Source organism: Pseudochaenichthys georgianus, chromosome 8, assembly GCF_902827115.2.
Source record: "Pseudochaenichthys georgianus chromosome 8, fPseGeo1.2, whole genome shotgun sequence".
NCBI lineage: Eukaryota > Metazoa > Chordata > Actinopteri > Perciformes > Channichthyidae > Pseudochaenichthys > Pseudochaenichthys georgianus.
Genome location: NC_047510.2, coordinates 5923735 through 5951704, shown reverse-complemented (window position 1 = coordinate 5951704; position 27970 = coordinate 5923735). Strand labels below are relative to the sequence as shown.

Here is a 27970-nt window from a genome sequence, read left to right as displayed (position 1 = left end):
GAAAAAGACAACACTAACCACACACACACACACACACACACACCACACACACACACACACACACACACACACACACACACACACACACACACACACACACACACACACACACACACACACACACACACACACACACACACACACACACACACACACACACACACACACACACACACACACACACACACACACACACACACACACACACACACACTTTTATATGACTGCTAATCTCAACATGACATTACACAGCATCCAGTATCATCATTACGTCAAGAGTGTTGACCCTTGGACACACGATATCAACACCTAACAAATTCTGGCTTTGTAAAAAATCATCATACAAAAGTTCCGTTATTTTTTCCTCGGTAGATTACAATTTTCTCAGAGGAACCAAAGATGAGTAACACTGTCCTGGACGTAGCTGTATATCATCAGCTTCATTATCTAAACTTTCTCTGCATTCTCGTTTTCTTTGCCCTGGTTGCTCAGTCAGGAAACTCTTAAGAGCATGTAGTGAACGTTCCAACAGCCATAGGACCATTTTCCTCACATGGTTAAGAAACCAGCAAAATGGCGGCAGACATTTTTAGAATGGATGATTAAGGGCCCGGTCAGACCAGAAATAATGATATAAGAAATCATTTCAGCTGAAAATCAATTTCTTTCAAAACTAATTACAAAAATTTGCTCATTTAGAAATCCTGATAAAATCACAATCTCTTCATAATTGGCTATTGACATGCTAGTTAGCTGGAGGCATTGTGTTGATGGCTAGTGCTACTGTAGTTCTAAAAAACTATTAAATAGACTTTAAATAGCAAAATACACAATGAAGTCATTGTGCTGAGATGTAATTAAACATTTACATGTTGTCTGGTTAGCAGCTGGTAGTAAGTTCTTCACTGGCAGTAAGTAAATAATATGTTAGCTTGGCATGCTATTGTGGCTGGTTAAAACGATTCCAGTAAAAACACTGCAGCTCTAATAAAACAGATGTTTTGCAAGATAAGAATAATACAATGATGTTAATAAAACAATTTGAGCCAGTAAAACATTTGGCTGGTATGAAACAGTTAGTTGCCTGCTAGCTTAGTGTGCAATTGTAGCAGGCTAACATGTTTTCTGCAAAAATGCTGGAACAAAATTAAAGGAACAAAAGCCAAATGTGATATTTTCTGTTGAGAATGGAGCAGCTTCCTAACTGGCAGTTAGCAGCAAGTTAGCTTGGTGAGCTATTTTGTCTGGTTAACAAAAGCACATTCCAAGCTAGCATGTTAACAATTAGCTTACATCCGTAAATAGTAATCTTGCAATCATATACCATTTATATTTAGCTGCTATATTAAATATTCTCTTATTTACAATTAATATATTTTAATTTAATAACGCAAATGTATTTCATTATTCCTCGTACCACTCAGACAGATACACAAGGATTTTAATACTACGTTCAGCAGTCTTCTTTATACATTTGTTTTTGAAAAGTTGTCACTAGGTTCTTTATTTTTATGTACTCACAATTGTATCATTGTAATTAAGTAATGCATAATGTATTTATTTTTATTATTTAAAGTTATAATTTTGAGATACTGTAACTGGCTTATTAAATATCCACATGTCTAGTTTATAAATGGGAGAATGTAAACTCACCCTAGAAACAACACCTCACAAGACATTAAGACCTGATTGTCCTAAATGTAGCTCTAAACCCAACTACCTCACAAAGCTTTAACTCAACCTAGAATTTAAGTCACTTTCTTGTCTGACCGGGCTAAAAGAGAAAGACTTGATGTAAAACTGGGAAAAAGTTAAGTAAGCTACTTTTGTTATAAGTTTTGAAAGAAAAAGCTTTTTTTTAAAAAAAGAGTTTTTGCCGAAGCGAAGTGCATTATGTAGCTTATTTAGCCTGTTCAAAGTGTCTCAGAATGATCTGATTTAATCACAGTAGATACGTTTGATGAGTATTGAAACTCACGATTTCAGAAAAAACATTAATAGAGAGATGAAGACAGAGAGGGATGAGTTACTGCTTCATGTTGGCGAAGAATCCTGCAGAAGATCCATTGGTTTCGCTTTCAGTCTTTTCAGAATAAAACTCACTTGCTTCCAAGTTCTCTTCTTTAATCTGTGACCCTGCAAAAACAAAAGTAGAGATTTAGAAAATCCCTTGAAACAGTTCTGACATTTTATAGGGAAGTTATAGAAGTGTTATTAATATGTTTGGTGTTGTCGTTAGTAATGTTTTTTAATTGTATTTTATTGCTTTCTTCAATCTTTTTTTTTTTTAAGTCATTGTTTTATGTTTTGATCTTTAATACTAGTTGTAATTATTAGCGTTGTTTTTTTGTGTGTTTTTAAGTATATTCTTCCTATGTTTTTTTAATTATCTGTGTTTACATGGAAAATAAGCATTGCATGTTTTACAAGGACAATGTTGCACAATATTAATGTAATTATTATTATGTTTTTAATGTATTTATTTGTTTATTGTTATATATTCATATTTGAATTTTTTTACATATATTTTTATTTTTTGCAAACAATATGTTAAATGCTTGCTAATACTATATTTAATTTAGCTATTACCATTGGAATGTAAGTTGTATTTGTTTATTTAAATGGTATTAACTAAATGTTTTGTTTCTAATTACAATTATTTTCTATTAACTAAAACATTCAAAGTGTATCTTTTATGTCACTTTCTACAAGTAGTACTTTTACATAAATGTCTAAGTATTAATAATGTAATGATATCATATAATAGTTGAAAAGTCACAGCATTGGACATTTTTATACTTTTAATAACTTTGACTCTTGCTAAGGCATCATGCCACCGCCACCCTGGATGACAAGAGATTTAAGTTATTATTTAGTGAAATCTTATTTTTTATAAATGTATGGCAAAATGGAGACAAAAATCCATTCCAGTGTTTTTGTTTTTTTAAATATATTGTATACATCGCTTTGGATAAAAGCGTCAGCTAAATGCAATGTAATGTAATGTAATATTAATTCTCAGTCCACCGCCGTTAACAGCAGTGAAGCACAACTTGTGTTAGTACTTTTACCGCAGTATAGTATCTGAATGTTACAACAGTATTTATGTATTTGTGTACCTGCTCCCCCATCAGTGTTGGGGCTGCTCTCCAGGTCAACTGGGGGGGGCGGGGCTGCAGGAGTGGGGGGTGATGGGTAATTTGGTGGTGTCTCGTTCTCGTCTCCTGATATGCTCCTGGAGATGCCCGTTACTATAGTGCCAGAGATGCTGACCGGTCGCTTAGCAACAGGCAACTTCCTCTCTGAGGGGAGAAGAAGGTGAAGTCAGTAAAACTGTGAAAAGTAATACATGATGAAGCAAAAAGTATTCTTACAACACTAAAATAAGTTATATTATTAAATCATAAAACAATATTTACACACATTTTATTTGAATTCTCTTGGTAATTCACAATAAACAATAACAATAGTTACAAAATATATATATTCAGGTTCAATTTATATTTTTGAAATATAAACACAGACACATGAATTTTTATAAATTATAAGAGAGGAAGCAAAAAAGATAAACATAAAAATATATTTTTTACCGAATTCTTATAATTTAACGAAATAAAAATAAAAAACTATGATCTATCTATAATCTAACTATGAACATGTTTGCTTCAGTGTGTGTCCAGTGTTTACGTACTTTTCTTCTGTCCCTTATACTGCTGAGACTTCTTCCTCTGTTTGGATGCTGACTGCAGTTCTCTGGAGCCTGAAAACAGAGGCTAATATTATAACTGTGGTAAATTAGGTATAATAGGATTTCAGTGATGGCTGCGTAGAATCGTTTCAAACTTGTATGATCCAACTTTTACAAATAACTCAACAACATTGTAACATACAAAAACTGACATTTCCCTAAATAACGATTATACTTCAAAACACATATGTTGATGTTTTCTAATCTAATTTAATATCATTAAATTAAGTTTTTAGACATTAATGGCACCTGATCAGATCCAGGAGAAGTCATGTGTGGTGTTCCACAGGGATCAATCTTAGGACCACTACTACCAAATCTAATATATGTAAATATAAGTGCTGGGCATCGATTAACATTTTTAATCACGATTAATCGCATGATTTTCTTCTTATGCGCAGACATATCTGTTGATATTTTTTCTCAGACAGTATGAGTTACCCGCAGTGACAGCAGGCGGCTGCAGCTGGTATCCGGTCAGCTGACACCACCCCACCGGGTACAGGTCAGATGACTCGCAGTCCACCCACTGATCGTACTCATCCTCCCAGCCATCAAAGTGTATCCGTAGCAACCGGTGGACAATGCGTGTCACCGTGGCGACGCAGACAAGCCGCGGCTCCATGAGGTCCACGGCCTCCAGCTTCATGCCGGGGCAGAATCCGTGGTTAGGGACTTCCTATGAGGGCGGGGCGGAGGACACACATCAGGAGTTATTTATACAACTACATAAAAGAAAATATTATCAAAAATGTTATTATTATTTTTCATTTTTGTCATTACGTTTTATTCATATGATTTGTATTATTTGTACTTTTCATGGTGATATTATAATTGTAATCATCATATCATATCATCAATATCAAAAATATTTGAAACTCAAAACCGAAATGTGTTTTTTGCAATAAAACAACAAAACAACAAAAAAATAACAAGATTCAATAATTAAAAAAAATTCAATAAAAAGAGAAGATAAAATCAAATAAAGTAATCTTAAAAAAAAAAGTTATATATGTTGGATATTTATTATTGTTTTGCCTGAAAAGGTGAATTATAATTATTATAATAATAATTTCACAACCGCAAAATATGAGTTAGGGTTTTTGCTTCCATAATAATTTAAGACATAACCACAAAAATCCTTACACTTGAGATACAGGAGCCATTTTGATGTTTGCAGAGGCTCACCTTGTTGAAGAGGTTGACGGGAGCCGCCAAAGACTTGCTCTCCTTCAGATACTCAAACCATCTGAAGGGAAGATTGCTGTAACCTTGAGACACAAAAACGACATTAATCCACAGCTCTTATTCTAACAAATGTTAGTCTCTGAAACTGATGTTATTTCTCTTATAACTTGGGATCTTTAAAGTCTCAGTTGAATTAAAGTAATATTAGGGGAAAAAAACAGACTGCGAAAGTGAGTCCTATTTATTTTGGTATTGGATAAATAATGATTATTTAAAGGTCCCATGTCATGGCCATTTCTACTGATCATAATTCCATTGTTGAGGTCTACTAAAATAGAGTTATACTGTGCAATATTCCGGGACGTAATGTAACGGCTCCACGGATTGGTTCATTTGGACCAATGGGTCTGTGATGCCCCTGTGGGTTCATCAGTAGAGAGGAGGTGGCTGTGGTGATTGCATTGATTGCAGTAACTCAGAGCACCTGGGTCTGGGTTTAAAGCCTCTCTGCTTCTCCCTGCAGGCACCCCGGTTTTGTTGAGTATATTATGAGTTTCTTCAGTTGCTTTACTTTGTGCACTTCAACACTCTCACACACATACATGTCCATACAATCCTCACCCTGCATTTACATTATTGATACCACTAACATCCACACCTCATACTTTACTGGTTTTAACTTGATTTGATTTGTTTGTCCTAAATAAACATATTTTGTTAACCGTCGACATGGTTTGTCTCCTCTTTGTTGTGGCCTTTTGAGCCGGGTCATAACAGGATCCATTTGGGTATGGGCACGTCACTGTACTCAGGAAGAAAACAATGGAAAAAGAGAAATGTCCAACGAACGAGGCGTTTGATATTGCTGCAGGTCTCCCTTGAAAAAGAGATCATTGATCTCAATGGGATTTTACCTGGATAAATAAAGGTTTTTAATTGAATTGAATTGTTCTGGGGCAGCATAGACAGGTATTTTCTGTGTTAGAGTTTTACTCGCCACAGGGTGTACTTTGAGGGTTTGTGACTCTGCAGACCGTTTACATGCATACAAAGCTACATAACACACAAGGGGACGGGTAATAACCAGAAAAGCATGACATGGGACCTTTAAGATAATGAACTTACCATTAAATAACTAGAATTGTTTTATACAGTGGAGGAAATAAGTATTTGATCCCTTGCAGATTTTGTAAGTTCACCCACTTACAAAGAAATTAAAAGTCTATAATTTAAATGGTAGGTTTATTTTAACAGTGAGAGTAAGAATGTCAAAAAGAAAATCCAAAAATCTACATTATATAAAAGATAACAATTGACTTGCATTTAACTGTGGGAAATAAGTATTCGATCCCCTTGCAACCAACAAGGACTCTGGCTTTTCCACAGTCCTTTAAAAAAGTACCCCTTATATCAACTTGTTGCCTGTATAAAAGACACCTGTCCACAGAATCAGATTCCAACCTCTCCACCATGGGCAAGACCAAAGAGCGGTCTAAGGACCTCAGGGACAAGGCAAGACAAGTTTATTTATATAGCACTTTTCAACACAAGGCAATTCAAAGTGCTTTACAAAAATGAAAGACATTAAAAAGAAAAGCTAATAAAATAAACATTAAAAGAAAAAATACATGGATAAAAGTTACAGTGCAGTCTAAGATATGAATAGTTCAATTAAAAGCATCGGCAAAAAGAAAAGTCTTCAGCCTGGATTTAAAAGTAGTAAGAGTTGCAGCGGACCTGCAGGTTTCTGGGAGTTTGTTCCAGATATTTGGAGCATAATAACTAAATGCTGCTTCTCCATGTTTAGTTCTGACTCTGGGGACAGAACGCTGACCAGTCCCTGAAGACCTGAGAGATCTGGATGGTTCATAATTTAGCAGGAGGTCAGAAATGTATATTGGGCCTAAACCATTCAGTGCTTTATAAACCAGCAGCAGTATTTTGAAATCTATTATTTGACACACAGGAAGCCAGTGTAAAGACTTCAGAACAGGAGTGATGTGATCCACTTTCTTAGTGTTAGGCTGAAGTCGAATAGTCCATTTAGCTTAGGAACCTTCCTAAAGGAGTGAAATGACCCGGAAGTCCCTCAGTGGCAGCCATGATAAGTGCCGTTCGAATTCTCTAGAATGATGAGAATGATAGGAAAGGAGGTTTCAAACTTCCTTTATAACCTCCTTTAGCTTAGGAACCACTGGACCTCCCTAACCGACAGGAGAAGCGAAAATGCTGCCCCACAATGCCTTGCAGCCGCAGCATTTGCCGTCACTCAACAGTCGGCCGTTCACGGAAACAACTGATTATGACCGAGAAATGATATCATGAGAGTTACGGTGCTTATTAAGCTTTTTAAAACATAGGTGGTAAGTTGCCAAAGTGCTTTGTTTTGAACGTTCATCAGTATTATAATCAAAAAGAGAAATATGAACGTTAGTTTTCACTGAAATTATCAAATAAAGTCAACATTTCAGTCTTCACTGAGCTGTGTGGGGTTTGTTCAACTTTTAAAAGATGCTTGAATGGTGATATACACAGTGATAGATGTTAAGGACTAACGTTTATAATAAATACATCTGTATTGATTTTTAGATCTTTAGTTCATACAATCATACGTATTGGGATCATTTGTATTAATGTGGACCGGAGGGAGAGGGTGACGAGCATAAGTTTCACTTTCCTTTTTTATTTCAATTCCAACTTTGGTCATGAAGAATATGTTTCTCTGTTGTCCACGTTCATAAAGCAAAGCAGCAGCATCAGAGCACGGTGCAGAGTCTCTAGATGAGTCCGTCGTTCTTATTAAACATCCATGTTGTAGTCCGCTGTATAGAAAACTGTGGTTTCCATAGTTTCCCCACAGCAGCAGACGCACAAAATGACGTCCGCTGGCGCATCATAAACACGTCGGATAGTGAAAGTGCATTCGGATTCTCTAAAGTACCGCAGTCTCTTCTCCTAAGTCCTTTTGAATTCTCCTATCCACTATCCCTTAACCCCGTGACGTTTCACTCAGAGGTCAAGGAATAGACGATAGGGTTAGAACTTAGGAGCTGATTTTTAAACTATCCGACTGCAGCCTCAGTGAGGACTCGAGCAGCAGCGTTCTGAATCAGCTGCAGCTTTCTAATAGATTTTTTAGTGAGACCTGTGAATACACCATTACAGTAGTCGAGTCTACTGAAGATAAAAGCATGGACAAGTGTTTCCAAATCCTGCTGTGACATTGGTATTTTAATCCTAGATATATTCTTTAGGTGATAGTAGGCTGATTTAGTAACTGTTTTAATGTGACTGTTGAAACTCAGGTCAGAGTCCATGACTACACCTAGATTTCTGGCTTTATCTGTTGTTTTGAACATTGCAGACTGAAGCTCAGCGCTAACTTTTATACGTTCTGCCTAGGCTCCAAAAACCATAACCTCAGTTTTATCTTTGTTTAATTGGAGAAAGTTCTGACACATCCAGTCATTGATTTGTTCAATGCACTTACTCAGTGTTTGAATTGGAGCATAGTCTCCTGGTGAAAATGTTACGTACATTTGTGTGTCATCTGCATAGCTATGGTAACTTATTTTGTTGTTCTTCATTAACATAATCATTCTTCTGAGCTAGTGGTAGCATGTAGATGTTAAAGAGAAGAGGCCCCAAGATGGAGCCTTGAGGAACCCCACATGTCATATTTGTCAACTCAGATGTGTATTTACCTATATAAACAAAGTTTTTTCTGTCCTTTAAGTAGGATTCAAACCAATTTAGAACTGTCTCCGAAAGTCCCACCCAGTTTTCCTGTCGGTCTAGTAATATGTTGTGGTCAACAGTGTCAAACGCAGCACTGAGATCTAATAATACTAACACTGAAGTTCTGCCACTGTCTGTGTTTAAGTGGATGTCATTGAAGACCTTTACAAGAGCAGTCTCAGTGCTGTGGTTTGGACGAAAGCCTGACTGGAACACATCGAAACAGCTATTTAAATGTAAGAAATTACTCAACTGTTGAAAAACAACTTTTTCAATGATTTTACCTAGAAATGGGAGGTTTGATATGGGCCTGTAATTGTTCATTACTTAAGCATCTAGATCAGGGGTGGGGAACCTCCGGCCCCCGGGCCGTATACGGCCCGCGAGACCATTTGGTACGGCCCTCGAGGTAATTTCTAAACACGCAAAAAAGAAAAAATTAAAGAAATCTCGACCGCAAAAAAATTAAACAAGCGAGTGACTGTTTTTCCTGGCCAAGGTCAGGGTCCTTGAACACAACACGAGCCTAACGTGTCATCACGTGGTATATGTCTTGTCTGACAGGGGTGCAGTTCTGACGGAGAGCACCAGAACGTTGCTCCGACCAAAAATTGCAGTACCCATAAGGAGCAGTACACATGCCGCAGTTTTTGCTTGTCTGTGTCTTTAGTTGAAAGCCCAGTGGCGATCTGTCATACTGATCATACAGTCAATAACTTTGTTGTTATTAGCATCTGGTTAGCTAGCTATGCAAGAAGCTTTTTCCTCACTGGTTGTAGAAAAATGCTAGAAGCTTTTTCTACAACCAGTGAGGTAAAGGCACATCTTTATATGATCATTATAGTTATAAAAAAACAAGAGAATAAAGTAAACGGGTATAAAATACTATATGACTGTAAAAAAAAGTTGTTATTAATAAACAAGAATAGAGGTTGAAAGGGAAGTGATTTGTAAAATATCCATAAAGAAAAATAAATCTGCTTACAGTTCTGTTTCATATGGGTGTTGAGAGATGTATCCATAGAGCTCCTAATGTTGCTCTCAAAGTGCATCAGATTGATGCTTTTAACTTCAACATTTTCATTTCATTATTTTAAAAAAAAAAATCTTCCCGGAGCATCCCCCCCGGACCCCCCTAGAGGAGGTTAGGTCCCCCCCACTTAAATCATGTCCACATACGAAACTAAATACATTTGCACACATCTTGTGTCCAATATCTTTCTGTTTTGGTGGTCATGCCACAACCGTGCACGTGAATGCATGTGCGAGTCATGGCAAGATATCTGGATTAAGAGGTTGCTTTTTCTTTGCACAGCATGAAAGAAAGGCGAAATGAATGGGCTGTGATTTTAGTTTTTTTAAGCAGAGGTCAATCATTTGTACGGCCCTCGGAGGATGTTGAAAAAATTGAAATGGCCCTTGAGAGGAAAAAGGTTCCCCACCCCTGATCTAGATTATTCTTTTTGATTTAATGACTGCAGTTTGCAGGCCTGTGGAAAAATACCTGAGTGAAGAGATTTGTTTACTATATGAAGTAGATCTGAGGCCATGCAAGGCAAAACATCTTTGAAAAATCCTATTGGAATAATATCAAGGCAGCAGGAGGAGGATTTCAGAAGTTGAATAATATCCTCTAGGTTTTTATCATTAATCTGATGGAATTGTGTCATGATGTCTGAATTTATGTTAAGTGGACACAGAGACAACACATTTGCTGTTCCTGATGCAGAGGCACTGACTGCTTGTCTGATTTTCTGAATTTTGTCAGTGAAGAAGGAGGCAAATTCATTGCACGCCCTGGTGGATAGAAATGCAGAGGCTACTGACACTGGGGGGTTAGTTAGTCTGTCGACGGTAGCAAACAAGGCACGTGCGTTGTTTTTGTTTTTGGTAATGATGTCAGAGAAGAACGATTGTCATGCGTTTTTTAATTCCAAATTATAAAGGCCAAGTCTCTCTTTATAGAGAGGACTGTAGACCTGCACCAGGCTGGGATTGGCTACAAGGCCATCAGAAAGCAGCTGGGTGAGAAGGAGACAACTGTTGGTGCGATTATTCAGGAGAAGAATGTGTGTGTTTCTAAATGGGAGTAACACAAAATGAGCATCAGTCGCCCTCGGTCTGGGACTCCACACAACATCTGGCCCCGTGGGGTCTTGATGATGAACTTGTTAATGATCTCAAGGCAGCTGTGACCACAGTCACCAAGAAAACTATTGGTAACACACTACACCATCATGGATCAAATCCTGCAGCGCCTGAAGGCCCCCTGCTCTAAAAGGACACGAGAGGCCGTCTGAAGTTTGACAAGGAGCATCTGAATGATTCAGAGAAGGCTTGGGAGAAGGTGACGTGGTCAGATGAGACATAAATGTTGATCTTTGGCATCAACTCGACACGCCGTGTTTGGAGGAAGGGAGATGCTGGCTATAACCCCAGAACACCATCCTCACCGTCAGGCATGCAGGTGGAAACATTCTGCTTTGGGGTTGTTTCTCTGCTAAGGGGACAGGAGGACTTCCCTGCATCGAGGAGAGGATGGACGGGGCCATGTACCGTACAATCTTAGCCGATAGCCTCCTTCCCTCAGCTGGGACACTGAAAAAGGGTCATGGATGGGTCTTCCAGCAAGACAATGACCCTGAACATACGGCCAAGGCAACACAGGAGTGGCTAAAGAAGAAGCACATTGAGGAGATGGAAGGGCCTAGCCAGTCTCCGGACCTTAATCCCATAGAACATCTGTGGAGGGAGCTGAAGCTTCCGGAGGCCAAGCATCAGCCTCAACCTGAAGGATTTGGAGAAGACCTTCAGAGAGGAGTGGACCAACATCCTTCCTGAGATGTGCACAAACCTGCAGCTAGAAGAAGCGTCTGAGCTCTGTGTGTCCAACACGTGTTTCTCCACCGAGTACTAAGACAGGCTTTGAAAGGGGATCAAATACTTATTTCTCACAGTTTAATGCAAATCAATTTGTGTCTTTTATATGATGTCAATTTCTGGATTTTCTTTTTGATATTCTTTCTCTCATTAGTAAAATAAACCTACCATTACAATTAAAGACTGTTAATTTCTTTGTAAGTGGTTTAAACTTACAAAATCTGCAAGGGATCAAATACTTATTTCCTTCACTGTATGGAGGAATTGTATTGTATGTATTTGTGGAGTCATAAACATGACACAATAACCAATAAATACCTCTGGGGGGCGTCAGCTCGATGTTGTTGATCTCACAGAACCCAGCAGGGAAGATGGATGGAGACATGGAGTGATAACAGAACCAGTCCGACCCGTCAGCCGCCTCGGAGCCGTCGATCCCGATCATCAGATACCCGTCGGCCAGCACCTGAGGAGGAGGACAGGTTTACTATCAGGTAATTAGTCAGGTTATTTCAGATGATTCATCTCGTGTTTTTTGTATTCATCTTAATATTTTAGGTGATTACTCAGGTGATTTAGTTAATCAAGTGGATTCAATCAGATGATTAACTATCAGGCTTTATTCAGGTGATTAATCAGGTGATTTTTCAGGGACATTAGCTTCTCCCGACCTTCCTCACTGTGGCCACGCAGATGGCGGACAGGTTCAGAGGGTCGATGGCTTCTAGTTTCATCGTGTCTTCAAACCAGGAGCCGCTTTGATCCACCTCCTTCACCTGCAGATACATTACACACTCATCAAACTCATATTATTATTATTTTTATTTTCCCAAGCATTTTGTCTGTTGGACTGTACACGGCACACATTTAGTAGAATGTCAGAACAACTACTAACTGCACACACACAGTGAAATATATCCTAAATCATGGATTCATAAAGTTACCTTAGCAAAGAGCTGTCCAGGAGCGTCCAACTGAACACTCAGCTTCTTCGACACATCTGGAAAAAATAGTTTCATCTTCAATCTGCCTGCTTAAATTGAACATTTCCTAAATGCAGTCTGGTGACATCTGCACACATCACTGAGTCTGATCTATGATATTTTTAACACACATTTTTTATTTATATTTTATTGATTTATTATTGAGTTTTCTCCCTGTTTTTATATTCATTTTGTGTGTGTAATTCCTTATTGTGAAGTTATTTGTGATGCAGTCATGCAGTCCTTTATTTATATCATTAAATGAGTTGGAACCCACCGGATCGTTTGAATCTGTGTCCGATGGAGCGCGACCAGCCAATGCTGTGGATCAGAGGACTGTACATGTGACACCAGAAGTCGTCAGAGCCGTCGTCACACTCCTCGTACACCAGACGGAGGCGACCTCCGATCACCTGTAGCAACACACACATAATCATCGTCAATCATACTATACAATGACAGACGTCTCCATGTGTGGACCCCGATTATTGATTTTTTACTCAAAAAGTTCAAAAATCATTAGAGATATTAGTTAAATGTTTCTAAATGCCAAATAACAACTTTTCAACGGCTAAGCCTTTCCTTTAAAACTTTTGGCTAGATTTAGGGTTCATTTAGAACAACATCTCATGTTTGATTACATCTTGTAAGGTTTTTGCAAACATCTCCTTTGTAAAGTAACTAGTCAAATACATTTATACATTTGAAAAGATATTCAAAATGAAGGAGCAAAAAAATCAATAATCCTGCACCACATGATTACATTTCACTGTGATGCAATGTATTTTGAGAAAACCCAAATTTACCAAAATACTTGGGATCATAAAAACATTACCCAGATAATTCAAAAAGACAGACAGAAATAAAGGAGACTTAATACAGCTTTAAAAAAATAATTTTAAGGCGACATACAGTGGGGCAAAAAAGTATTTAGTCAGCTACCAATTGTGCAAGTTTTCCCACTTAAAAAGATGAGAGAGGCCTGTAATTTTCATCCTAGGTATACCTCAACTATGAGAGACAGAATGAGAAAAAAAATCCAGAAAATCACATTGTCTGATTTTTAAAGAATTTATTTGCAAATTATGGTGGAAAATAACAAAAGTTCATCTCAATACCTTTATTGGCAATGACAGAGGTCAAACGTTTCTGTAAGTCTTCACAAGGTTTTCACACACTGTTGCTGGTATTTTTGGCCCATTCCTCCATGCAGATCTCCTCTAGAGCAGTGATGTTTTGGGGCTCTCGCTGGGCAACACGGACTTTCAACTCCCTCCAAAGATTTTCTATAGGGTTGAGATCTGGAGACTGGCTAGGCCACTCCAGGACCTTGAAATGCTTCTTACGAAGCCACTCCTTCGTTGCCCGGGCGGTGTGTTTGGGATCATTGTCATGCTGAAAGACCCAGCCATGTTTCATCTTCAATGCCCTTGCTGATGGAAGGAGGTTGTCACTCAAAATCTCACGATACATGGCCCCATTCATTCTTTCCTTTACACGGATCAGTCGTCCTGGTCCCTTTGCAGAAAAACAGCCCCAAAGCATGATGTTTCCACCCCCATGTTTCACAGTAGGTATGGTGTTCTTTGGATGCAACTCAGCATTCTTTCTCCTCCAAACACGTCTAGTTGAGTTTTTACCAAAAAGTTCTATTTTGGTTTCATCTGACCATATGACATTCTCCCAATCCTCTTCTGGATCATCTAAGGCTGCGGCCACACGAGGACGAAAAAGGCTAAACGCATAGGATTAACGCAAACGCAATCGCAAACAAGCTTCCGTCCACACGCAATAGTTATCCGGATAGTGTCTGTCCACACGAGACCGCTCCGTTTAGCTCCAACCGCTGGAGAAGCTGCAGTACATATGCAGGAGCCTGTACGTGGCGCTGTAACTTCCTCCACAAAAGCAGCGAAGAAGCATGGTTGTCATGGTTGCCCTTCTGTTTATTCTCCGCGGTGGGGGCCGAGGGAACCGGGCAGAGTTTTTCGCCAGTCAACGTGTATTAAAGTTTAAATCTTCCGGACAAAATTATAAAAGTGCCGGTCAAAGGTCTTCTTTGTTATTTATTGAGCTTTAAAACAAATGAATAACGACTCTATATAATATAATAATAAAATACACGGAGCTTCTCTTTTTCCTCCCTCTCTTCGGACAGCGTCAGTGTCTGTCTCATGCAGCATCTGATCCAGTAATGAGTGACCCTGCCGACAGTAAAAATAAACATATTTATAACTAGTTTAGGTAGTTTGAGAGGTAATTAAAATAGCTAAGGGTGATGATCTGACTTGAAGTGTGTGTTTTGCTGCAGCGGGAGGAGCTGCAGGTGAGCAGAGCTGCGTGTCTCCGTCCTGTCAGATTAGACTTCACTCGCGTTTAGGTCCATATCGAGAGAAAGATAAATAATCTGAATTCAGTGTGCAGTTTACTTTGACGCGGGGGTGAGCAGCAGAGGTGGGGAGAGGCGGGGCTATTGCCTCATCATTATTGCTGTAGATGTTGCACAAACAACTGTAGCATGGTCAATAGCGTCCGGAGCACGATAGCAACTCTGCGATCCGCCATTGTTGTTGTTGTTGGTGGCGAAACACTTCAGCAATGGCGCGGGGTAAGCGGAGGTGAGCAGAAGAGGTGGGGAGAGACGGGCTATTGCGCAATCACGATCAGTGATCTGAAAATGTTCGGATAGGGCGCACACACGGAGCCGTTTGTCCCCCCAGAGAGTTGCGTATGCCTTTCTATCCACCTTGGGACCCGTTATCGTTTCCTCAGTCGTTTAGTGCCGTATTCGGTCGTCCTCGTGTGGCCGAACGGTCTATATCAGTGTTTCTCAAACTTGTTCATACCAAGGACCACTTAACCAATAAAAAAACACTCGCGGACCACCTAACTCCACAAATATCCAAAAAACACATCGTTTTTTACAAATCGCCTGAAAATGGTACAAACAAGTGGCAACATGTGTGATGAAGGTGTTTATCTGGGCTATATCATGCAATCGAAAGTGAAACTTAAGCTCGCTCCATTGCGGAGATATTCCCGCGAGAGTGCGGAAAACTTAAATTAATTAATTTATTTCAAATGTGAAATGTTACCAATATACTCACGGACCACTAGGGGGCGCCCACGGACCACCAGTGGTCCGCGGACCACACTTTGAGAAGCACTGGTCTATATGACACTAAACAGTAACGCAAACGACCAAATTCGTCCTCGTGTGGCCGCAGCCTAAATCAGTGCTTCTCAAAGTGTGGTCCGCGGACCACTGGTGGTCCGTGAGCGCCCCCTAGTGGTCTGTGAGTATATTGGTAAAATTTCACATTTGAAATAAATAAATAAATGTAAGTTTTCCGCACTCTCGCGCGAATATCTCCGCAATGGAGCGAGCTTAAGTTTCACTTTCAATTGCATCATATAGCCCAGCGCAACACCTTGATCACACATGTTGCCACTTCTTTGTACCATTTTCAGGCGATTTGTAATCTGTTCTAGAAAAACGATGTGTTTTGGGATATTTGTGGAGTTAGGTGGTCCGCGAGTGTTTTTTTATTGGTTAAGTGGTCCTTGGTATGAAAAAGTTTACAGATACATTTAAAGATGATCCTTAACATTATGATACTAAAAAAAGACTACTCTTATAGTATATTATTTAGTACCATAAAGTCCTAATGAGAGCTTTTGCACTTAAGATGAGCAGGCTGTAGCATTCTTATAGTAAAAGCATGCAGAGACTTGCATTGAAGCACCAGCATATTCCCAACAGGCACTGCACGATTAAACAGGACTATGCATTAAAAATATAATTGTTCATTTATTTCATGTGTGAATATTGTGCGAGTCCCACCTGTTCCACCAGAGCCACACGAGTTCGACACAGGTGAGTTTTATCCACCACCTCCACCCTCATCTGCTTCATAAAGGGAACCTGCAGACTCTCCTGCACCTGAGGAGGATTACAAAGCAAGGACATTTTGAAAAGAGCTGCACAGAGGTGGGTTTCTCCATGGTCAATACTTTCATTAACCTTTTATTTTTTATTTTATTTAAAGCTTTAGCTCAAGTTCAATGCATTGTTTAGCCCCTGCTACTGTAAAAAAGAAGAAGAAGAAAATGAATGCCAATATGGGACGATTAAAATACATCTAATCTTATTTAACGTTATAATATGTTTCTTTGCATCTGATAGGAGCAACACATCGGACGCCACATTACTGAAGTCAAACCAACATCTATTTAACCTACTTATTGTCAGCATTGTCCTGCAGTGCATTTTCTTTTCAATACAAAACATAAACATTGAGTTTAAGTACACTTAAATGCAGCATTACTACTATTCATGCTTATTTTATATAGTATGTGCACTATTTATCTTGTAGTAGCTCATATCTTCATCATTTATTTATTCACAAATACAATTACAATCATACGACATGATGGCGACATGGGAAAAGAGACACCCAGATAAGCTGGAAAGTATGGGCCCAGACAGTAAAAAGTCCATTAAATATGATTACAACATCTAGTATTGGAGAGGGTTCAAAATCATACCTAAAACTAATGATTTATAAACTAAACCAATCTAACCCTAACCACTAAATGTTCCAAAATATTTATTTCATCAGTAAACATTGATTTTAAATTGGTAACAAATAAGCACAGACACATTACAAGGGGAAATATTCATATATATATATATAAATTAGGGCTGTCAAACGATTACAATTTTTAATCAGATTAATCACAGCTTAAAAATTAATTAATCATGATTAATCACCATTCGAACTATGTCCGAAATATGCCATTTATTGATGTATATTGTTGTGGGAATGGAAAGATAAATGAAAGCAGGCGGATATATCCATTTAACATACAGTATGTATGTTAATTATAACATCATGTCAAAATGAAAGACAACCCACACACCTATCAATCAACAAACCGTGGGGTCTTAATTCATTACGTGTTGATTTCTATCAACGGGGGAGTACTTCAGGAAAGTCGACAGAGGGGGGGGGGGGGCTAGTGGAGTACTTCGTGACCACAGTGTGAACGTTGTGATCAGCTGTTTTAGCGCAGTTCTCCAGTGAAGGGGGGAGTCTCCCTTCGCAGCCGGTTGGCGTAGTTTTGGCACAGTTCCGTTGTACAGACCGACGTTAACAGCAGTCTGTGCACACGGAGACCGACTCTGTCGTCCGGTGATCTAACCGCCTTCTGGAAAAGCTTCACAAGTACGTCGGTACGCAAATGCGCTTTGTGACACAAGTGACGGTACGCATTTCAGATTACGCACATAACCTGCGTACCAGTTATGTGCACCCCTGTACCAGAGCCATATTATTACTATTATATGGCTCTGCCCTGTACTACAGCAAAAGTATTCTCCGTCGGGACTTCCTGCAACAACACCACGCCGTTATCAAAGATGTTCTATTGAGAAGACGATCACTACGTGACAAAAGTTTTCAAAACCGTGGCTGCTGAAATCAATCTTACTAACTGCTGTCTGTGCAATTTACTCCGCGCGAGTTGGCAGACTTTATTTTGCTTACTTTAACATCATTTTTCATGGTGGGGCGAAGCCACTTCTTGGTATGGGTGTAGCCTACCCCAGCCATACCCTGGCGCTGCCACTGGTGGCACGTATGGGGCGGGCCATTATGCACATGCGTTAAATATTTTAACGCAATTAATTCAAAGAATTAATTACCGCCGTTAACGCGATAATTTTGACAGCACTAATATAAATGCATTTCAGAGTAAGGACACTTGTGACACTGTGTGTGTGTGTGTGTGTGTGTGTGTGTGTGTGAGAGACCTTGGAAGGAAAGTCCTGTGGCAGCGTTTTGGACCCCGTCAGTCTTTTGATGAGGAAGGTCTTCCAGTTGGTGATCCTGTGCAGGATAGCTACATACACACATCATCAAAAACATAGTAAATTAATCTTTAGATGTATTTATGTTTCTACTATTTATAAAGCTCATAAAGATAAATCATTATGCTAGCTAACTGAGGATATTTAGTCATACAAGCATAACATTTCATAACTTCAGATTTGCTGTGTTATGTAAGTGAAATGTAATTCAACATTTTCTTTTTTCTTATCAACTTAGATTTGTTAGAAAAATGTTTTCAGCCTTAAAGGTCACCTATCATGCAATTTTTAGTCAATAGCATAGGACTCAGATATATAGAAATATATAAAAAACATGTCTATGAAGTGTTTTGCTCAAAATACCTAACAGATCACCCATTCTAGCCATGCCTCATATCCCTCTATTTCACAAAAAAGAGGGGGCGGAGCTTATGCGGGACCTGGCAGATACTTTCTAAAATAAATGCTGCAGTGATGAAACACCACATCAAGGAATATTTCTGAAACAGTATGGTGCTCAAAGGCTTTCTCTCAATCGATATCTTGTTCGTGCAGATCCGATATGTAATAAGGGTATTTATACCTAGAGTTCTGTGCTAAGTGCGTTAGCATTTTTATGCTTAGGGCTAATTTCGAAGCTTCTTATGTGACTTGTGTTTTGTTTCGGTAAAAATGGTTCGTATCGTCAGTTAGCTGAGTTTCTTCCCGTTAAATGGGTATGACACATTAATAGGTTTTTAAATGTTAAGAAGCCCTGAGACACAGTTTTGTGAAAAGAAAACCTGCAGCTCCCGCGGGCAGGGGCCTCCGGGTTGAACAGGTTAAGAAGTAAAAGACAAGCATAAGTTTAATTATATTTTTTTAATTTGCTGAGGGCCGATGCAAAATGGTCCGCGGGCCGCATTTGGCCCCCCGGCCGTAGTTTGGACACCCCTGATCTAGAGTAAAACACATTGTCACTAAAGCATGTTTAACTCTGGCTCTTTCTCTGGAGAATTCAGAAATCACTTTTGCAGGAGTTATATCTCCTCCACCAGAGTTGTTAGTCTTACTCTGAGGGGGCACCAGGGGTTTCCCCCCAGCAGCACACCAGCCCACCGGGTGGATGTCCGGCACACACAGGTTCAGCCAGAAGTCTCGGGTGGAGTCGCCGTCGAAGCCCTCATACCGCATCAACGCCTTAAAACCTGCACACACACAACATGTCGGGAAACATTAGAAATGAGAATAACTGTATATAATTAACTGTTTTGGTGCTAAGCATTATTTTGGATAAGCATAAAACAAAACAAGCCAAAACACAATCAAATAAAAGATCATTCAAATGTAGTGATAGGGACGAATGAATACAGAAATGCAGAAAGACAGACAGTGAGAAAACTACAACTAAATTCAGAAAAGCATTTTTATAAAAAGTTGTTTAAAGTCCATCCATCCATCTTCTCCCGCTTATCCGTGGTCGGGTCGCGGGGGTAGCAGTTCCAGCAGAGAGCCCCAAACTTTCTTTTCCCTGGCGACATCAACCAGCTCTGACTGGGGGATCCCAAGGCGCTCCCAGGCCAGCGAAGAGATATAATCCCTCCACCTGGTCCTAGGTCTACCCCTTGGTCTCTTCCCAGCTGGACGTGCCTGGAACACCTCCCTAGGGAGGCGCCCAGGTGGCATCCTAACTAGGTGCCCGAACCACCTCAACTGGCTTCTTTCGACGCGAAGGAGGAGCGGCTCAACTCCGAGTCCCTCCCTGATGACTGAACTTCTCACCTTATCCCTAAGGGAGACGCCAGCCACCCGGCGGAGGAAACCCATCTCGGCCACTTGTATCCGCGATCTCGTTCTTTCGGTCATGACCCATCCTTCATGACCATAGGTGAGGGTAGGAACGAACATGGCCCGGTAGACAGAGAGCTTTGCCTTCTGGCTCAGCTCCCTTTTCGTCACAACGGTGCGGTAAAGCAACTGCAATACCGCTCCCGCTGCTCCGATTCTCCGGCCCATCTCACGCTCCATTGTTCCCTCACTCGAGAACAAGACCCCGAGATACTTGAACTCCTTCACTTGGGGTAAGGACTCATTCCCTACTTGGAGTGGACAGTCCATCGGTTTCCTGCTGAGAACCATGGCCTCAGATTTGGAGGTGCTGATCCTCATCCCAGCCGCTTCACACTCGGTTGCGAACCGATCCAGTGAGTGCTGAAGGTCGCAGACCGATGAAGCCATCAGAACCACATCATCTGCAAAAAGCAGTGGTGCAATCCTTAGTCCACCGAACTGCAGACCCCCCCCCCACGACTACGCCTCGAAATCCGATCCATGTATATTACAAACAGGATTGGTGACAAAGCGCAGCCCTGGCGGAGGCCAACCCTCACCGGAAATGGGTCCGACTTACTCCCGAGGACCCGGACACAGCTCTCGCTTTGGGAGTACAGAGATTGGATGGCCCTGAGTAGAGACCCCCTCACCCCATACTCCCGCAGCACCTCCCACAGTAACTCCCTGGGAACCCGGTCATACGCCTTCTCCAAGTCTACAAAACACATGTAGACCGGATAAGCGTACTCCCAGGCCCCCTCCAGGATCCTTGCGAGAGTAAAAAGCTGATGCGTCGTTCCACGACCAGGACGGAATCCGCATTGTTCCTCCTCTATCTTGTTTAAAGTCAACATGTAAACATTTTGTGACTGTGAAGCACTTTCAAATGGATTGTGTGAGTCAAAACTCCAACTTATTGTGCACCACTATAATAATCTACTAATTTGAAAAAATTAGTAGTGAACTAACGAAATTATTTGGACAATCGATCAAATCAGATTATTTAAATTGAATAGAGACATAAAGAAAGTAAAGAAGGCTTAATACAGTAAAGCATGTTTATAAAAAATTCGATTTCAGTCGACATTTAGCATAAACCGTGCTTTTAAGATGATGAAAGCGAGTAGTGACTCCAAACTAATTCTATATAAAAGCACATTTAAAACAAGCCAAAGTGACACAATAACAGAAATAATTGGAACAATTGATCCAAAAAGGTAATTTGCACAACCTAACCCTAATAAAACTAAGATGGAAAGATTACTTAATAATTAAATGTATGATTATAAAAACATTTAACCAGATGCGACTTTCGAGAGCGCTGGAAGGGTGATAACATATTCTGCTCCACTATATTAAACCTCAATCTGTGATGAATTTCACTTTTGAAAAAACAACCATGGAATAAGAAAACGTAGACATCGCGGAGAGGCCTACATGTTAGCAGTGGAATCTTTCTGGTTTGGCCATTTATGGTAAGATATCATATTTAAAACATTGTACCAGCTAGTTTGATGATGCCAGCGATCCAGTAGACCTTCATGGGCAGACCGCTGTCCGTATTAGTGACCTCCACCCGAACGCCTTCACTGATGTCGCCCCATGACCTCCCCATAGGGACCTAAACAACAACATCATATTGTGACATCAAACATTTCCGCAGAGAAAACAGGTGAGAGCTCCAGAAGGTAAGGTGTGTGTTCCTGTGTGTGTGTGTGTGTGGACCCACGTGTTTAAAGCAGTCGACCGGTGCTCCCGTGGCTTCGACGTCTTCTAGGTAACGACCCCAGTCGAACACCTCCACAGTTACTGCAGCAAACACACAAAGAACAGATGGCTTAAATACACCAGAAGAAGAATAAATACTTTTGAAAGTTTGACAGCTTCTAACATCCAACGACAACGTGTCATAAGGAGGTTCTATATTTAAGTGCCAACAGTTAAAACAGTAACATACATGCTCACTATGATTAAAATGTTGTCCTATACATCTGAGTCATTCATAGTACTTCTCCAGTCAGTTGTAATGGAGTGTACCACCGGGACTTGAAGCCATTCATAGGTTGGTTAGTGAGTTAGTCAGTGTGAGGACTCACTGCTTTTCTTGACGCCGCCATGCTGGTTGGCCTGATGCTGAGCGTACGCAGCTAGTTTCGTCATCAGAGGCTGTTTCTGCAGAACCTTGGCCTTCTTGGTGGGCGGCTTCCCCTTTAAGACAAAGAGACAGAGACAGGTTATGCTAGCTGTTCTCCAATATCTATCTTTATGCAGATGATACCATTTCGTACTGTAGATGACAATAGTTAGAAAAGCTGGAAACGTAATAACAGAAATATTTCCAGTAATATGAACTCCTGAAACTACAGCAGGTTAAAGAGTTGCTGTGTTTTTTGTACCTGCAGTCTGGCGAGGATGCTGGCCTTCTTGGAGTTGGACGAGTAACTCCTGGAGCAGGAGACGCTGCAGAAACGTTTGGTTTTACTGTAGAAAGCATCTCTGACGCCCACCATGCCACACATCTCACAGGTCGCTGAGAATCAGACAAGCGAATATAACTTCAGTCACTTTGTTGTGACAAATACACATTGAACTTGGGCGACTGTGGCTGCGAGGGAGTGCGGTCGTCTTTCAACCAGAAGGTTGTGGGTTCGATCCCAGCCCATGCAGTCACATGTCGATGTATCCTTGGGCAAGATACTTAACCCTGAGTTGCTCCCGATGGCATGGCCAACGGTGTGTGAATGTGTGTGAATGTTAGGTCCTAGAGTAATATACACTGCTCTGTATGAATGGGTGAACGACATGTAGTATGTAAAGCGCTTTGAGGGGTCTTAAAGACTGGATAAAGCGCTATATAAGTACAGTCCATTTACCATTTAACTAATAAAATAACATGTTCCTGGGATGACAAATAATCAGTTAAAGAATGAAGCTCCAAATATAATAAGATTAGAAGACAATGCTATGGTGCGATTAAACAAAACCCTGTGAAAGTATACCAAGTCTATGCAAAGAAGTGAGAAGAAAACACCCCGAGAGTGATTGGAGGAAATACGGGCAAAGCTTGTGTCCGTAGAGATTCTCCTGACGTTCTGACTTCAGAAGTGTCCGAAAAGGTTTTTCTTGCGTATATGGGATACTATCATCAAACATAAACACCTGAAATGCACAGTATGTTGTTACTATCTGTGTGTAAGTATTAACGCCTCATTTGGATGATGGATCAGCTGAAATGTTAGCAGAGACCTGATCAACTAAAAAGCAACATTTTTCATTTGGACAAATCCCCATGATGCTGGAGTTATTCCTGCATCATTTTGATAAGTTTAATGAAATGAAATTCCGCCGAGTGAAATGATCCCACGGTCAAAGTCACACGATTACCAAAATACAGATTGGTGTGTCTATGTTAATCATCAGGGTGGTCAAACTCAATTTCTTCGCGGGCCACATCAGCATTATGGTTGCACTCAAAGGGCCGGTTGTAACTTTAAGACTATATATCAAAATACATTTATAAATATTTAATATATATAAAATAATGTATTATATTACATTATTGCCTCTGCATTGGATTATTATCGGATAGGGTAATAACTTCATAATTAACTACGTCTAACAGCAGAAGTCTAGGGCAAATCATTGCAAGTCTCTTCACTGAGAATGTTACAAAATGATTTAAAAACAATCAAATTCTGAGAAAAAAACTTGTTCTGAGAAAAAAAGTCAAATTCTGAGAAAAAAAGTCAAATTTGAGATGCATTGTGGGATATGTAGTTTTTGGGCAACGTGCTTCTGTAAATCGGTATTATATTCTTTGAAATCTTTTGAGGGGCCGCATGAAATGAAGTCGCGGGCCGGATTTGGCCCCCGGGCCTTGAGTTTGACACCCCTGATCTAAATGGTATAGAAATGGATTATTGCTGTGTTGGCACACTACAACAGTGATCATACTTTGTATTCATGTATGTTTAGTGGCATATTTTTTACATCTCTTCATATGTATCTATTTCGATTTTTGCTAAAGTCTAGATGCCAAACGGCCTTTAAATAACAACTAATACAGATCTAAATAGTCTATTAATAGAGAACCAACATCTCCAATTCTTTGACTTGCTGTCTGTTACAGTTTTGGGACGAGGAGGGGGGTGCATCAGACTGACCCATGCCGGCCTTTCCGTCGGGGTATGTGTACACCTGTCCGTTGGTCTTGATGAGAGTCAGGGAGGAGGAGGAGGAGGGGTTGTAGTGAGACCCCCCTCCTCCCCCCAGCTCCTCCTCGTCACTGTCCTCTGGGCTGGAGGCGCCGCTCCCCCCGCTGGACTCAGTGCTGCAGCTGCTCCGGTCCTCCTCGAAACCGTCCAGCATCCCGAACGAGTCGCGCCGTTTCCTGCAGGGACGCTCCGCCTGGGGAGGAGCAGCTGCCGTCAGACACAAATACTTTGGAGGCATGTGCTGCTCACAAATGGAACTTATGGCTGTGCATAGGTTGAACATAATTATCTTCTAGACCAGTGGTTCTCTAACTTTTTTTAATAATGCACCCCCTTTGAAAAGAAGATTCAGCCAAGTACCCCCTGATCAGCGCAGAAACCATTTGTTAAGGAAGAAATGCCTATAAAGAGGTACAGTGCAGCGCTGCACCATCAGTGTCTGACTTATTAAAACATCAACCTTGTAACTGAGAAACACTTAAATGCTACATTTCAAATGTTTACAATCTATCACTAAATTCATGGCAAACCCATTTTAACATCATGCAATAACACTAAGACGACATTAGTTGCATTTAACTGATCTTTTTCATAAGTTGTACTTAGTGAGAAACATGGGCTCGAGCTTCACTGAGGAGCTTTGTCCTTCTGACAGGGAGGCAAACTGCAGTTATTACACTTCGCCTTTTGAAATATGTGTAACTGTTAATATAAAACCCACACTGCTCACACTTTGTAACTTTTCCTAAAATTGGTATATTTATTTATTTCGGGGCGTGGGGAATGAAGAGAAACAAATATATGAGCATGTTATGAGCATGGGATTTTGACCCCTCATAAAAACATATGCATAATGCTGCGCTATACTTTGCGGCCACACGCCGTTGCCAAGCAACGCTTATTGTTTAGGTCCTTTGATAAGCAGGCAGTCATATCATTAACTAGAACTAGCTCGATCTGATAGATTTGGACATAAACGCGAGTGAAGTCTAACCGGACGCGAGAGAGAGATCAGATCAGCTGCTGCTGACGGAGAACACGCAGCTCTGCATGATCACAGCTCCCCCGCTGTGACGGACCGCTGAGCAAAATACACTACGAGTTAGACCTAACACACTTAGCTAGCTTATATACTCTGGAACTAGCTAAACTAGTTATACATATATTTATTCTTTACTGTCGGGTCACTTATTACAGGTTCAGCGAGCTGCACGAGACTGACGGGCTGTCAGGAGAGGGAAAGAGATTTTATTATCCAGAATTACTGTAAACTTTTGAATAAAGTAGTTAATAAAGTGCATCTACTATTAGCAGTTTGTTTAAATCCATTACTTATGTTGTTTTTTTCATGAACATAAAATAAATCTCACGTACCCCCTGCAGTACTCCAACGTACCCCTAGGGGTCCGCGTACCCCCATTTGAGAACCACTGGGCTAGACGACACACTTCCCCCCTGAAGCGCTTCCATTGGACTCCTATGTTCAATTCCTTACCATAGTGACCTCACTATGTAACACTGCCGCTTCTATTGGCTAGCGCTTCAACACATTGTTCGTGATTGGACCAATCACAACAGAGCCGGCAGCTAACCAATCAGAGCAGACTGGGCTCTGGTTTCAGACAGAGGGTGAAAAGAGGTGCTGCAGCACAGGCAGTATGAGACAATAAAGAGCTTTTTGAACATTAAAGCATGGAGACATGTCAGAGTAGAGACACAACAAATAAATATGAACCCTATAATATGCATCATATTATATTATTAGTGTTTAAATAAATATTGTGAAATATATGTCATATGTAATGATCTTGAAATGCTTGATGAGGGGACAGATGTACGTTTAACATGTACAAATATGGTTGGTGTAGATGGTCCATGAGTAACTGGGAAAAATACAAAACAAAAATAATAATAATAATAAAGGTCTGCAACCAACAATTAAAAACCACTGAGAAATGTGAATTCAAACAATAAAACAAAGAATACAATTCAAATAAATTAAACACAAAATAATAATTGAGACAAACAGTCTATACAAAATGTTTAGACATGAATCTATTAGTAATACAAACCAATTATATTCATACAAATATAATTTAATATATAAAATTCACAGAGCTATATGTTTTGCATTATTCATACTTTTATGTTGGATTCTTTGAGTTTTGCTATGACTAGTAAGGTACATTCATTGCAGGAGTCTAACTTGTAGTGAAGACATTTTTATAGTGTGGTATACTGCAATTAAGGATCTGAAGGCTTAGTTTATTTGTAGGAAATATTAAAGAAACAATGGGATCAATGGATACATTCTTGCCACTGTTTTAGTATTGTGCAGGATGATGCAGAAATACACAAGTCATCGTATAGTACCATATAAGTAGTATCATTTTGAGAGTTTTGATTTAGATGATTACCGGGATAATATATTGAGTCAGTTCGAAGATATTATCCAGGGTAATCATGCCATGATATGTTCATACTGTCCCAAGCCTAGCTGCAGCCAATAATTATTGCCATTATTGATTAATCTGCAGATTAGTGTCAACTAATTATTGCAGTTCTATTGTCAATATACTAATTTAGGCTATGAATTATCTGATTTTCCCCACACACATAGTTCTGCTGCCAGCACCACTGCAGTGCGGTGCACAGAGAACAGAACAGGCATCTTGACTAGATGAGACACGAAATGACCTCCAAAATTCAGACCATTGTATATTAATTTGATTCTAGAAGAAAGGAATGTATACGTTATAATCAAAAGCCGGGTAGTATACGATTCGGCTAAAGCCCACCTTTCATTCGGCATACACTGAATACACCTAGCACAACAGCGTGTTATGGAAATTGCATCTTATTTTCAATGTATTCACATTGCCTATCACTGTGCTCAGTGTTGAGCGTTATGAGACTGTACTGTGAAAACAGCTATACGATAATAAAGGGACATTTAACTGATTTACAAACTGCTTGGTAAAATAAATGCATGCATAATTAAACGGCGTCTTGTCCGTTTTAGTGACCAATTTAAAGTTCTGGTCAGTGAAATGTGTGCCCATTGTCAACCAGAAAGGAGACCTGATTTCGCTTGATTTTGCAGTGGAGTTCAGTGGATAGAGGTGTTGAGATCAGGCGAAGCAATTACAAAAAGGCTCTGTTTATGAACAAATTAAATAGTACCTGGACGTATTCTGTATGCCGAATGATTGCCGATATTGAGCTGCTAAATACAAATTTGAATATTATGTTAATGAAGGATATTTTATTGTGATATAGCACTAGAACTTAAAAGTAGAGGTTTTCTCAAAGGAGTTTGGCCCTGACTCCGAGCAGTCTCTCTGAGGAATCCTTCAACGCCGCTGGTACAGCCACAACAAAGGACTTGAATGCGGGTTCCCGCCGGACAGACAAGCCGGAGAACTCACCAGATCTCTGGGGTTTTCCATCAGGCCGGGCCGCGGGGGGACTCTCACTGAAACCCTAAAACCCAGCAGCAGATATCGCAACAAAATGATCATACATGCAGTGCGCA

At 40.1% G+C, this 27970-nt stretch overlaps 1 protein-coding gene across 1 annotated transcript; it reads right to left on the bottom strand.

Annotated features, from left to right (window-relative positions):
* Positions 1-165: 165 nt before the first annotated feature.
* Positions 166-27944, bottom strand: LOC117450532 (MBT domain-containing protein 1-like). Its single transcript, XM_034088348.2, has 18 exons — positions 27864-27944; positions 24385-24628; positions 22618-22751; positions 22318-22429; positions 21951-22030; positions 21725-21842; positions 19462-19596; positions 18353-18441; positions 16382-16480; positions 12815-12950; positions 12499-12554; positions 12226-12330; positions 11873-12020; positions 4937-5019; positions 4190-4427; positions 3692-3760; positions 3120-3302; positions 166-2136 (listed from the first exon to the last, which is right to left on the bottom strand). The coding sequence occupies exons 1-18, from the start codon at positions 27882-27884 to the stop codon at positions 2027-2029; spliced, it is 2160 nt and encodes a 719-aa protein (XP_033944239.1). The 5' UTR covers positions 27885-27944; the 3' UTR covers positions 166-2026.
* Positions 27945-27970: the final 26 nt, after the last annotated feature.